Source organism: Sander lucioperca, chromosome 10, assembly GCF_008315115.2.
Source record: "Sander lucioperca isolate FBNREF2018 chromosome 10, SLUC_FBN_1.2, whole genome shotgun sequence".
Taxonomy (NCBI): Eukaryota; Metazoa; Chordata; class Actinopteri; order Perciformes; family Percidae; genus Sander; species Sander lucioperca.
Genome location: NC_050182.1, coordinates 25,500,191 through 25,514,849, shown reverse-complemented (window position 1 = coordinate 25,514,849; position 14,659 = coordinate 25,500,191). Strand labels below are relative to the sequence as shown.

At 43.4% G+C, this 14,659-nt stretch overlaps 1 protein-coding gene across 1 annotated transcript in view; it reads left to right on the top strand.

The window, feature by feature from the left end:
• Positions 1–467: 467 nt before the first annotated feature.
• The window catches only part of adamtsl4 (ADAMTS-like 4), a 33,514-nt gene continuing 19,322 nt past the window's right edge, over positions 468–14,659 (top strand). The window contains exons 1-4 of the mRNA XM_031299384.2: positions 468–869; positions 2,320–2,383; positions 6,655–7,268; positions 8,114–8,807. Coding sequence (XP_031155244.1) covers positions 847–869; positions 2,320–2,383; positions 6,655–7,268; positions 8,114–8,807 — 1,395 coding nt within the window. The 5' untranslated portion in view covers positions 468–846. The remainder of the gene's footprint in view (positions 870–2,319; positions 2,384–6,654; positions 7,269–8,113; positions 8,808–14,659) is intronic.

Sequence of the window (14,659 nt, the reverse complement as noted above, 5' to 3'; positions counted from 1 at the left end):
TCAACTACATGCTGACAGTGAGTCAACAGCCATATTTCATCTACAAAATATAAAACTCATTTTCCACTTTTCCACATTCATTTTCCACTTTGTTATAGAACAATTGCTGTGTTTTGGCACAATAGTAGGCGTAAAGCTTTGTACTTCCCTGCTGCAGATGCTGCCAGCTCAGGGCTGTTTCCGACATTGAGTAGATCATTACTACTGATCACTGAGGCCTAGTACAATGTAGCATTCTTTCTTATGTTGGATTGTGCAACTAAGAAAGCGGCTCTGAAAGTTGTTATAGCTTAGTCAGGGCCCATAGAAGTGTGTGTGTGTGTGTGTGTGTGTGTGTGTGTGTGTGTGTGTGTGTGTGTGTGTGTGTGTGTGTGTGAGTGTGAGTGTGTGAGAGAGAGAGAGAGAGAGAGAGAGAGAGAGAGAGAGAGAGAGAGAGGGAGTGGGAGTGTATGGTTTATGCGTGTGAAAGGGAGAGAGGGAGTTGTGTAATCTGTCCATTTTGTGTCTCCTGTCTCCCTCTTCTATCTCCCCCCACTGGCCCCCTGGCTGCCAGGCGTCACACCAGTTTATAATAAGGACACAAAAAAAGTTGTCGAGTGAACGGGCTGAAAGAGAAAAAACGGAGTCCTTCCCACTCTCCTAAAATCACGGGGAGTGACTGTGACAGGAGGAAGGGGACAGAGAGAGTGAGAGAGCTGAAGAAGCCCTCGCAGGACTTCATCAGAATTTCTTTCAGGACTGCACGGACCGGAACGGACCACTAACCGATCACTAAACCTGGACTGATAATCAATAGCGGTGATTAGTCGCGGAGTGAGAACTGTTGTGGGAGACTCTTGGAGGAGCATGCGGCTCGGTTTACTATTCAGGTAAAACGTTACAACCTGCTGCCTCAGTCCGCTTGTACACATCACCACCACATGTGGGGGGTTGCATCCTCATTTGAGCGAGCACGGTGTTTACGTTGAGCGTGGAATACATTTAAAAAGTTTGGGTTTTTTTGTGGCGAAGTTTTGGCTTTTACGCACGACGCCTTCTTGTTGCGCACTGGGCGCTGTGCAGGATATATGATAGGAATATACGCGAAGACATCTGGATTTAGGTTAGAGTCTTTCCCCTAAAGGCGAATTTTTGTGAGTTTCCCCCCTGTTGCATCTCTCTCTCTCTCTTTCCCTCTGTCCCCACTGCTCTGAGTTTATTCTACAATGTGCCACTGTAGCGGCCAGGGAAACGTGGACCCGGGTAGGGGGTCGTTACTTCGGCCTGAGCGGCTCTGTTGTGTCGGACTGTGCGGGACCTTTGTCTGTGTTTTTCAGGGTAGTTATGTAGCCTGGTGTGGGGAAGCTTCCAGAGACCACGGCGGTGCACCACACTGGGAAGAAGGGACCAATTACTCTGACTACATGCGGCCTGTGGACTGGTGATTGTGGTGATGGTTTGGTTCTCGTGGTGCGCGCTGAATGGTCCATCTTAGCAAGTCGTTTAGTATGATGTTCGGGCTATTTTCTTGGCAGATGAAGAGATGGCATTCCACTTGTTTCCAATGCACTTGTCTCAACAGTGTTATGGAGATTCTTGTGATGAACCACAAGTATGAACAGATCAACTTCCGTTTTTTTTTGTTTTAATGTCAAATGTAAGGACACTAACCCAAAATTAAAGGCCACATTTAACACCATCCCACACCATAAACCCCCTCCTTTGAACATCAGACCTTAAATAAAAAGTACCTCACAGTACAAGATGATTTTGGATGTTGTGACTGATTGAGTGTGGTTGCTGTGTGTGTGTGTGTGTGTGTGTGTGTGTGTATGTGTTAAAGCCACATCCTCAGGGTGTGTATAGTCCCAGAGAGAGGCATGTGGAGGGAAAACATACTTGCTGTTTAAACCCATTAGTTTGTTAGCGCCTCTCAGGCTTCCCCAGATTGATTGAGATGTTTGCCTGTGAACCCTGAAGGGAAAAAGAAACTTGTGTTCACCCCTGCCGGAGCCATCACGCCACCTGTAGTGGGAAGGAAAGTGGCATAATTGGTTGCTGAAGTACACTTAGGTCACTGGAACATATGATAGGGTGTTCACTCAACACATTTAATGCTGTTTTTAAACTAAATGTACATTTAGTGGAAAATGTTCAAGAAAGCTGATGATCATTGGGCAGAGAACAATAACGTCTCTGTGAGTTCACACGGCATCTACCAATTTCACATTTAGGTCATGGAACAATTATGTCCTTTACAAAAGACCTTATTCAACCTGCTGATGTTTAAAATCCTGTATATCTGCCATGTCTTTCACCCTCTGTTCTTCATCCCTCCAGGCTCTATGTGCTGTGGGGCTTTGTGGTGGTCTCGACCTCCGTGACCAAGGCAGCCAAGAAGAAGGTGAGTCATTAGCTCATTATGAGTGCAGCATCACAATAGAGGGGTGAAAGGTGACAATTAAAAGGTTGTTTCACATTATTTCATGTCTTAAAACAATCCTGACTGGCCCATATGAACATCACTGCAATTGTTCATACTGGCTGCAAAGAGATCCCTTTCTTTTTATTTTAAGATACTTTTTTTTGGGTATTTTTTTTGGGGGGAAGAGAGATAGACATATGACATGCAACAAAGGTTCCTGGCTGCAGGCCGTTGCAGTTATGTGGCATGCACTGTAACCATTTGGCTACCAAGGTGCTCCCTTTCTAACACCAATGGAAGAGGGTGGTGATGGCGCAGTGGATATGACACATGCCTTTGGTGTGGGAGACCCAGGTTCGAATCCCACTGCGATACATCAACCAATGTGTCCCTGAGCAAGACACTTAACCCCTAGTTGCTCCAGAGGAGTGTGACCATATATAGCAATTGTAAGTCGCTTTGGATAAAAGCGTCAGCTAAATGACATGAAAAAATCCATAGTCTTCAGTCTTTGCAGCCAAAACTAACGTGTGGCTTCACTAGTCAGAGCAGTCAAATCAAGTCAGTCTTTGTAGTATTAATTCCCACTTTGTGTTAGCATCCCTCCACGTACTAAAAAGTCTTTAACTTTGGAAGATAGCCACTTGATTTGACTAACTCAGACTCCAGAAGCCTCGTATCAGCTTCCACTAAACTTTGGGACAAATTTGTGTTATAGAAAACAACATCTTTTCATAATCTATTTAGGTTTCAAGCGGCTATATTTGCTATTTTTATAATAACAATGTATCAAATAACGATGTGAAAACAATGTGAATGGAGTTGCTCGTAGTGAAGACTTTGTGACTTATGATCTGAATCTACATCTCCCCTCGACTTTACAGAGCTTTATTGTGAGTTTCAGCTAATTGTTCAGCTGTCCGGCCGCAACTTTACTGTTTTGGTTCACGCAAAAAATCTGTTGCTGCAGGTTTAAGAAGTTCCTCAATTTATAAACAAAAACTTAATCCTTCAGTTTAGCTGGCATCTGTTGTACGCTCTGTTCTCCGTTGTACTCTGCTTACTTTACTTTTTTTCATATTCATCTTATTTACGCAATTGTTCTAAGTAAAGTGTTGCATGTTCACCCTCTTGAAGCCAAAGCATGACTTTCTGACAACAAAGAAGAACAACCATCTCTTCCACTGGAAACATGTTAAGAACTGGATTTCTTCCCTGCCTGTATGGAGAGGAGGAATAATTATAACATTGACAGAGTTCAGTGTACATACTGTATGGGTATGTCAGGATTGATGTAAGACAGAATTTAAAACATGTGAACTGATCCTTTTAAAAGGGCTCACAGCTGAGGAGGGCCCACAGTAGTAAGATCATTTGTTTAAAAAAGTGTAATAAGTGAACTCACAACTTCACTCCTGTCTGGTCAGGCCTGGCAGTACAGTGTTGCAGGAGTTTAACCAGTAGCTGCATAGGTCAGCGGTGGCTGCTGCAGGGTCACTGCACGGAGCTCATTAATGTTCCCAGTTATGTGGCAGCTGTGTGTTTGATGTCACTCATTACAACAGAGCACACAACCCCTCCAAAAACACACACACACACACACACACACACACACACACACACACACACACACACACACACACACACACACACACACACACACACACACACACCACCTTCTTTAGGCCTGTCTGCCTGTCTGCCCCCCCCATCTCTCCCCCCTTTCTCCTTCCTTTTCTCCCACCCTCCTGCCATTTTACCTCAGACAGAGACAGGAACTCTTATAATCTGGATAATACAGCATCGGAGCACACATGCACAGATGCATAGAAACACAAACACACAAGTATGCCTCTTACACCTGTCCCCTCTCTCCACAGAACCACAAACTGTTTGTACAGTATGTTTACTTGCATATTTCTGCCCATGTTCACACAAATATACACTCAAAGAGAGAAAGAGAGAGGGGAGAAGTGGAGCGCAGATTTATGTTTTGGTTCTTTCTGAATGGAAACTTTTGTTCAGCTCTCATGTTTGCTGCTCTGCCAACCAGGCCAACGCTTCAGTTAGAAAATGAGAGAAGAAACATTTATCTGCAGCCATAGATGAGGACATTAAAGCCTGACCTGGCAGCCACACACACACACACACACACACACACACGCACACACACACACACACACACACACACACACACATATATATATACTCACCTAAGGATTATTAGGAACACCTGTTAAATTTCTCGTTAAAGGTGCACTATGAGTTACTGCATGGTTTCAGCGCGATTTCATTTTTGTCTCAAATCGTAGGCATCTCTCCTTGATCCGCTAGCTGCCTTGAGCGTGGCATGGTTGTTGGTGCCAGACGGGCTGGTCTGAGTATTTCACAATCTGCTCAGTTACTGGGATTGTCATGCACAACCATTTTTAGGGTTTACAAAGAATGGTCTGAAAAAGGGAAAACATCCAGTATGCGGCAGTCCTGTGGGCGAAAATGCCTTGTTGATGCTAGAGGTCAGAGGAGAATGGGCTGACTGATCCAAGCTGATAGAAGATCAACTTTGACTCAAATAACCATTTGTTACAACCGAGGTATGCAGCAAAGCATTTGTGAAGCCACAACATGCACAACCTTGAGGCAGATGGGCTACACCAGCAGAAGACCCCACCGGGTATCACTCATCTCCACTAAAAATAGGAAAATGAGGCTACAATTTGCACAAGCTCACCAAAATTGAACAGTTGAAGACTGGAAAAATGTTGCCTGGTCTGATGAGTCTCAATTTCTGTTGAGACATTCAGATGGTAGAGTCAGAATTTGGCGTAAACAGAATGAGAACATGGATCCGTCATGCCTTGTTCCCACTGTGCAGGCTGGTGGTGGTGGTGTAATGGTGTGGGGGATGCTATCCTATCAATATGGGCCAACATTTCTAAAGAATGCTTCCAGCACCTTGTTGAATCAAAGCCACGAAGAATTAAGGCAGTTCTGAAGGCGAAAGGGGGTCAAACACTGTATTAGTATGGTGTTCCTAATAATCCTTTAGGTGAGTACATCCACAGCCAGATCAGCCCCAATTCTTTATGTTTCTCTGCAGTGCATTACTATGATACCAACTCCAATGAATGTATCCATCTGTTCATAAGCTGCTGGCAGGTGACTGAGTCAAAAGCTCAGGATTTATATTTTGGCCACAGAGGAAGGAAACTCACGAGACTGCAGCTCTGCAGTGGACTCAGTGAAGAAAAAAAGTCCCTCCAGAGATTTCTGATTTTGCAATGGCAGCATTTTTGCTATGTTAAGTACTTCTCTAAAATATTGCCAAGGCTTGTAGTTTTTATAGCAGGGTAAAGGTTACAGTCATTGGTAGTATAGTCACTTCCACTTTTTTAACCAGCGAAACTTTTTTTTAACTGACCTATTTATTGCCATAAAGTTTTCATTCAGCCCTAACGTTTTAAAATTGTACTAAACATACTGAAAACTGGCTTTTGAATCAAATTCTTCAAAACCAAGAACTTTGTCAACGTTTTCTCTAAGAAGTGGAATACATTTTTTAAATAAGATAAATGTAAAGAGATACAGGTAGTGGCCTCACACAGATTTCTTGTCCTGCTGAATGTGGTGATGATGGACGAACAGATTAGCTTTTGTTAAAAATCTGTATATTGTTGTTGCAGGGCACGACGGAGTGATGACGAAAAATGTAGCACAGACAGATTCAAGGCAATTACCACAAAAACAGCCTATAATAGCTTATAGAATTATTATACAGAGCTGAAATTATTATTTGATATCTGACTATTTTGAGAATCATATAAGTAATATCTTAAGCAAAAATGACAAAAAAATCACTGGTTCCAGTTTCTCAAATGTAAATATTTTCTTATTGTATTGATTAGTCAAGTGACAGAAAAGTAATCAAGCAGCTATTTTGGTAATCAATTAATCATTAGTCATTTTCAAGCAAAAATAATTTCCAACTTCTGAAATGAGATTCTTCTGCTGTTCTTTGTTATATATTAGTCATCAAATATCTGGTTAAACAAAACAAGATGTTTAAAGACGTCACCTTGAACTCTAAGAATTATTATCATGCTTGTTTTGAGTCATATGGTTTCCTTTTGGCCTGATACTGTTGGCAGCTCAGTGGTTGGGAACCTCTGGATTAAAAGGGTAAAGTTGTAATAGATGTGTAATGTGTGTGTGTGTGTGTGTGTGTGTGTGTGTGTGTGTGTGTGTACCAGGTGGCAGGCAGACGGTCCAGACAGGTGTTTGAGGCGGAGCCTGTGGAGGGGGTGTGGTCTGTCTGGGAGGAGTGGTCTGACTGCTCTCAGACCTGCGGCGTGGGCGTCTCACAAAGGACCAGGAAGTGTTTACCTCCTCCTCCTCCACCTCCCCAAACCCCTCCCCTCTCCCACTCGCCACCTAACTGGGCAGGTTATTTGCCCGGGGGCATCGGAGGTCCTGTCATCTCACCTGTACGCCCCTACTACCCTACTCGTTACCCCGGGCAACACCAGCCTTATCAACAGTCCCCGTCGATTTCCACCAATCACAACCAAGGTTTGTCTCTGTATCGGAATACCAATGCAGGGGGAGAAGGAGGAGGAGGAGGAGGAGGAGGAGCTCCTGTCCCGGGACAGGCCAATCCAAACCCTCCTTTTTACCAGCCAGGAGTCTCCCCAAACAATCAAGAACATGTGTCCATTTACCGATCGCCCTACAGCGCTCCTTCACACATTTACAATCAGCCAGCACGCACGATCAGGAGGCCGACCAATCCATTAGCAGCAAGGGCTGCAGGAGGCGGGAGCAGAAGGTCAATTTCCCCCAATCGGGAGGGTTTGCCTACGAGGAGGTAAGTGAGACTGGACAAGCAAACTAATTAATTAGAGCCAAGATCACAGATCTGTAAAATGTCCCACTCAGTATATTTTGGTCACAATTCTTGATTCATTAAATTTACTGGCCAATATATCATAAACAGATGTTTTTAATATTGGAATCAGCTTTAAAATCCAGTATCAGTCGTACTTCAAAAACAATAACTTTCAACATTTTCTTATATTTCTATTTTATATTTTATATTCTAAGCCTTTTTTAAAGGTCAAAGGACAATACAGAAACACTGATTCAATAAATTTACAGTTAGTTTCTTGAGCGAGCACCCTGAGTTGATCTTTTTCAGTAGTTTTTCAGTGCCTCAGTTTTGCCTCGCTGGTAAAAACAAAGTTCCAATGACATGGCTTTAAACCTCTGTGATCTCTGGGAACTCAGCGATGACTTCTCAACAAAGACGTCCACCAAAATAAAAGCTTCATTAGAGTACCATTTGATGCATGTTCAGGAATCATTTAGGTGCCATTAGTTAAAGTGCTGACATTGTTTAGGCATTAGAGAGGTTTGTTATGATGTCTTGAGTGTTGGGAGTTGGAGTTATGCCCATAACTGGTATTTGCTGTGTTGTTACATCATTACTTCTGGCTTTTGTCATGCCAACAGGCACTGCATTACTTTGCCTGCTGGCTCTATGTCAGTTTATAGTGCACATCTAAAATGAACTGCATCTAAAATGTATCCTGTCTTTCTGTTTTCTTTATCTGTGTCACTGCCTCTTGCTCTTTCTGTCCATCTGTAAATATTTCTCTATAAACACTTCCTGTTTCTCTATCCTTTTTTTGTGTCTTTCTTTTTGACTCACAGGTCTTCCGGCATCCGTCCAGGTCAGTTTGGGTATGGCAGGGTCCCGTTCTCTCTGCCTCTGCATCGTCCCAACCGGCAGGCTCGGCACACTGTTAATGGCACTGACGCTGAAACATCACCTGGACTCGTTGAAGACGAAGCAGAGAATGAAAGGAAAGAGGAAGAGAAGACGGGGAGTGTTGGAGAAGATATGGAGGCAGGGAGGCATGAGGTGGAGGAGAGCACTGAGACGCCTGCTGCTGAGGAGTTTCCCACAACAGCCACTGCAACTGGCAACCCACCCCGCCACGTTGACCGACCCCCACAAACTGATACTGAGCACGGGAGGGCAAGAGAGCAAGCCCAATCCTCGCACTCCTTCTCACGCTCCTCATCTCAGCCCAACCGCCACCGATTCGACTGGCACTCCCTCACTGCACCATCTCCTCCCATCCATCCTCTCTCCCGCCCAAATTCCCCTGCCCTCACTTCACCTTTTTCCTCACCTCTCCACCGCTCCAGCCCCATGCACAGAGACAGGGAGCTCCACCCAGGCTTCATCCCACACACCCCACCAGCCAGCGACATCTACTCACTACAGCACCCTACCATCCCGCACCTGGGTGTGGAATCAGGCAGGGATGGGGGAAGAGGAGTTCCTCAGGTCCACAGATGCTCTGGGCCGGAGAAGGAGTACCGTAGGTGCTTCTCACAGGTAAGATCTTCCCCCAGAAACCACAGAAATATTCCACTTAATTCACTGGCTTCACACCCTTTTAATAATCTCAGTAGTTTACTTTTATAGCAGCTCCTCAGTGTATATGTCCCCTGCTCACCTCTGCTTTATTCAGTCTGCAGTCATGCTTGATTTATATGCATCCCGTGTGTTGAAGGGAACAGTTAGGCGGGTGTAAACTAAGGAGTTGAAGGTCAGCAGAGTGTATTTGATAGATAGATCATTCCCTAGTTCCAACACTAGCTGGTTGTGTATGAGCACTCGGATGGAAACTGACTGCTACTACCTCCGCTGCTCCAAGGCGTGTGTGTAATCTGGGTCGCAACCAGAATACACACCTCCGTTGTAAATTTTTTTTGCGACTGGTTGCACATACGTTTGTGTAAATATGTGCCAGAACCAGCATGTTAATGTGTGTATTGATGTAATGTCCTGTCTGACTCGGGGCCTGCACTGATGATTGGGGTTGGGACCTGCTCCATATCTCTCAGTACGGCTCAGTGCAAGAATGATAAATAGCAAAGTGTGCATACGTGCTGCCAAAAAGAGCACAGAGACCCAGACAGGCCAGTCAGATGGGCCAACTCACCCTCGACACACAGGTGAGACTGAGGTTGACCTCGCAGTAACTCAGGTTTCACTGAGACAGGAATGCCACGCTTAATTTCACTCAATTAAATGTAAGATTGAGAGTTAATATCGTGGATAAAGAGTTTTTAGTGATCAGGTGTTTCTCCTAGAGATCGTATCCACAGTGTAATTTAGTTTATATGTTGTTAATACTCTGTATTTCTTGGTACGGTGGACTTATTTAAAGCATAAAAACCAGGACGCTAGACATTTTTAGGTGTCACCTGTCCTGGCATTAACACGTATGACACATTTCACATATGTTAATCATAATCAGCTGCATCAGTTCATCAGTATTACACTTGGCTAGCATGCACGTTTTTCACCTTTTTGCAATGGCTGCTTCAAATTAACAGTAGGCTTTCACACAACCTAACACCATCTTTGTCATTTTTCAAACATCAATCAATCAATTCTTGTCCCTGGAGAGAGCGACAACATGTGGAAAGTCAGACAAGCACAAACATTTAACACCTGTAATTGCAGCGTCTTCCTTCAGCCAATAAGTTAATCAACATTTCTGTAAATGTGCCGGTGTCAGTTCGCTGGCAAATTGTCAACTGCAGTCCTTTGTGATCAGATAGTTTCTGATACAATTTGTAATTATGCAAATTTTACACTGTATTTCATGTAGGCATAGTCCTTGTTAGGGATGCACCGATCTGACTTTTTCAGTCCCGATACCGATGCCTGGGCTTTGTGTATCTGTCGATACCCGATACCGATCCGATACCGTTGTTGAATTAATAATAAACTGTATACCTTCCACCTTATACCTTCCTTCCACCATGTGGAAGAGACTAAAGGCACCATACTTTCCTAACTAAACATTACTTTTCTAACTAAGACAAAATAACATAGATATAATTCTTATTTATTTGTTATTTAAAAAACAATTGTGCATTCAAATCGAAAATAGAATTTAATCAAACTTCTTAAACATGTTTTTTTTATGTGCTTGATTAAATTGATAGTATTGTACTTTGCAGTACTACCACCACCCCTCGAAACATTTACTTTGCAGACATTGCAAACAGCCGACGAACTAGTTGGCGTGGCAAGCGTGAAATATCTCCACAGAGCCGACTCTTTGGCTCGCTCCATGTTGCTTAACAGTTAACTCAATTCTTCTAGCATGCGACACACGTGCTGCTGACGAATGACGTAGGATGTGCTGCAACGGAGGAAAAAAAACAAAAACTGGATCTGTTAATTTTTCCAATCACCGATCCAGCTATTTTGTCAATATCGGGGCCGATATCCGATCTTAATATCAGATCGGTGCACCCCTAGTCCTTGTACAGCTGTGTTTACCCTGTTTTTGTTAATATACTTAGGTATCAAATAAAGTATTGTTTTGGTATCAGGACCGAAACTCGTATTGGTAATTCAACCAAAACATTTTAAACTATACCAAGACCTAGATAAAGGGATAAAAACAAAAAAACAATATGATGTGAAATATCTTATCAGAGTGCTATTTAAAAATGCAATGTTGAGAAAGTATCATCCATGTTCAAGTTTTATGAAAATCGATCAACCATGTGTGAGATATCTGTAATGGATGGAGGGACAGAATGAAATACACAGAAGGGACTGATCCATTGTCTTTTTTAAGATTGCATCACAGGGACAGAAATACTCAAGTACATGTGACAGGGTTATTTATTCCAGCAGATCACTTGTAGCAGGTCTGACTTAAGTGAGAGTGTAGGAGGAGATGATAAGATTTAATATAAATACAAGACACACACACACACACACACACACACACACACACACACACACACACACACACACACACACACACACCTACACACATGCATTTTCACTCTTTCAAGTCTCATTTTCACAACTGGCTCTTATTGAGGGGAAGTAGTCACTTGAATTTGGGGTAAGGTTGGCACTTGTGGACCGTTTGATTTTTTTCTCTTTAGATAATTTGGCAGCCTCTCTTGCCCTCTTTCATCTCCCTCTCTTTCTTCCTTTCTGTCTCGGCCCGGCGGTGTGTGATAGTCCCCGTGTTAAAACAGATTTAGTAGCTGGCAGAATAGTTGCCCTGTGTGTGCCAGCAGCACTAATAGCAGTCCTGTGACGGCTCAGCCTGACTCATTGGGTTACATATTTACCCAACATTAGCCTCTGCTTCAGCCTTGTTTGCTCCTGCAGGAGCCACATTTTTATGTCTTTTCATTATTTAAAGATAGGTTTAAGTGCTGATGAATGCATGACTTTGCCCAGGCGTGTATATACTTTATAGATGTATGTATGTATGTGTGTGTGTGATTGAGGGAGTGAGCCAGTCAGTGTGTGACACATCCTATTATCTATTAGGTGTGTTGGTCATGACACACCGCGCCTGAGGCCCATCACAAGTGTGGTTGGCTGTGTGTATTTGTGTGTTTTTACTGTTGCGTAGAAGCAAGTGGAGAACCAAGAGAGGGACAGAGGAAATGAGAAGGGCAAAAGGGGAAGAGAGAGTGTGTGTGTGTGTGTGTGTGTGTGTGTGTGTGTGTGTGTGTGTGTGTGTGTGTGTGTTAGAGTAAAGGAAGTGACGCAGTTAAGTAGTAGTGAAAGAGAGTACTGTTTTTAGAAAATCTGCACACAGTAGTGGGAGGTTGAGCTAAAGGGCGAGGGCAGAGAAAAGGTGAGGAGGGAGTGAGGCAAAGAAGAAATAGACATGAAGGCTGTTGACTGAGGATGAATGTTTAGGTGTGTGTGAAAGAACGTAGGCAGTCCTGTACAGAGGAGTAAAGGGAGGCAGCAACAAATAGAGCGTGATGGAGAGAAAAAGATTCTGCAGGAAGACGAGGAAGTTTGTGTCAGAGGAAGAGAGGGATACATGGAAAAGTGTGTGTGTGTGTGTGTGTGTGTGTGTGTGTGTGTGTGTGTGTGTGTGAGCATGTGTGAGCGTGTGTGAGCGCAGAGTGTAACAAGAGGAGAAGTTATTCTGTCGGAGGGAGAGGGGAGGAAAAGGTGGAATACGAGAAGAAGCTGACTGAAAAAAAAAACAAGAGACACACCAGCTTGAAGCAGACGTTTCACAGAAAGACACACTCCTCTTACTTTCCTTTCTCACGTCTTTGGTTTCATTGATTCTCAAAGCATTCCCTCTCGCCTTTCTGTCCTCCACTGAAGAGTAAATATTTGCCAAGTATTGCTTACAGTGCGCACCTCCTCTGCATATTTACACCAGGCGCTGCAAGGAAAAGGCTAGGAGATCATTAAAGATCTAAACCACCCTTTTCTCCTTGTTGAGGTCAGGTAGAACGTACCGGATACACCAATACACCAGACCAACACTGAGAGGCTCAGTCCCTCAGGCCACTAGGATCCTAAATGAGGACACTAACTAGGACCCCACACACACACACACACACACACACACACACACACACACACACTCTCACACATTCTCACACATTCTGCTTTATGTTAAATCGTGCAGTCAAAGTTGCAATGATTAATTGATTATCTAAATTTGTTGCTGATTATTTTTTTGTCAATCTACTTCTAATCTAATTGATTACTTGACCAATTGTTTCAGCCCTTTGGTGGAGATTACTGCAGGCACTACTCAAGGCTGAAAAAAGCACTTCCCTGACTTTTTTAGTGAACTTGAAGTATCGGTTCTCTATCAAGGAAACTAGACACAATTTTGAAATTGCACAATAACTAATTCCATTGTCATTTGGATTTACACATACATGCATAAATCTGACTCTGACTTCATTGTTAACATCCTACCACTTCTGACACCAAACCTACACTCTTGAGCAGACATAATACCTGAAAAAACACGTAATACTTGAAACACACAAACATGTAATTGGTCTCGCTCCTGTGGCTGAAACCTGAGGAGTTAGTGTTGTGCCTACTCTACACACTGACGTGGCTTCAGGCTGCTGCATTGAGTCATTCAACAGGAAATATATTTTTACGACTATCAGCGCGGAGCCACACTCGTCAGCTCTAATAACTATACGCAGACCCTGTCACACTTGCTGTTGTTTTCAAGAGGCACAGATGTTTTTGTTTTTGGGAATCAAACACACACAAACACTCAAACACATTGCTTCATTTAGACCAATCTGTACTTTCTTTGCTTCATTACTTTAACAAGCAGAAGTACCTGCTTCTCTACAAAAACCAGGTACCTCTGCTTGTTAAAGTATGTTGTATCAGTACCTGTGTGCTCTGTTTCCCTCTTTCATGTTTTTTTTTCATCCCTTTCTGCCTTTCCTCTCACTCACTTTCCACCCACCTGTCATTTCTTACTTTTCTCTCTTTTTAGGGGTCCAAGCTCGAGGGGGCTGGGAGCCCGCGTAAGCCTGCAGGGCAACACGGCTCCCAGTACCAGCGGAGCGGGGAACCCTATTGTAATCGCATTTTATTTTTTTCTTACTATAAAAGTGTTGCTGCAGCCTAAACTGTGTATGATGTAGCAGTGCAATTTTCATAACTGGTCCAGAACCCTGTGGACCTCAGGCACACAAATTGACTTCTGCCAGCAGCAGGCGCTATAATAAAAATAACGTGTTTTGCCCTATAACTCCCATACCGTGCACCGCACCTTAAAAAAAAAGTATATTCATACATTCCCTAAATTTAGCAAAATCTTGTGATATAGGCCACGCCCATATCCACCTAGAACCTACTTTTTCTGAACTCCTCCTAGGCCGTGCGTCCAATCTCCACCAAACTTGGCATATAGCATCTTCAGATGGACCTGACGAGAAGTTTCAAAAGAATTTTGCTCAGTTAAAAATCTTTTTGTAGCTGGCGACCAATAAACACATTTTTGCATTTCTCGTCTAAAGTAAATGCTATTCACGCCACATTTTTTGTTTGTCATTCCACTCTGAGGCCCTGTACCAAATTTCGCGAACATTGGCAATTAGGGGTGGTACAAATATGAAAAGTTTATATCTCATGAAAGGCTCATGCGATTTTTACGAAACTCAGAGGGTATGATCTAGGGCCACTCCTGAGGCCACGCTTTCATATCCTCCCGTTTGGACTACTGCAATGGAGTCCTGTCTGGGGTTCCCAGCAAAACCCTAGACAGGCTCCAGTATGTCCAAAACTCTGCCACCAGGGTCCTCACCAACACCCAAAAAAATGCATTAATGCTTTAAGAACGGATGTATAAAATTAATGTAAATAGGAAGTTTGCATTTTCAATTTACTACACACTTTGC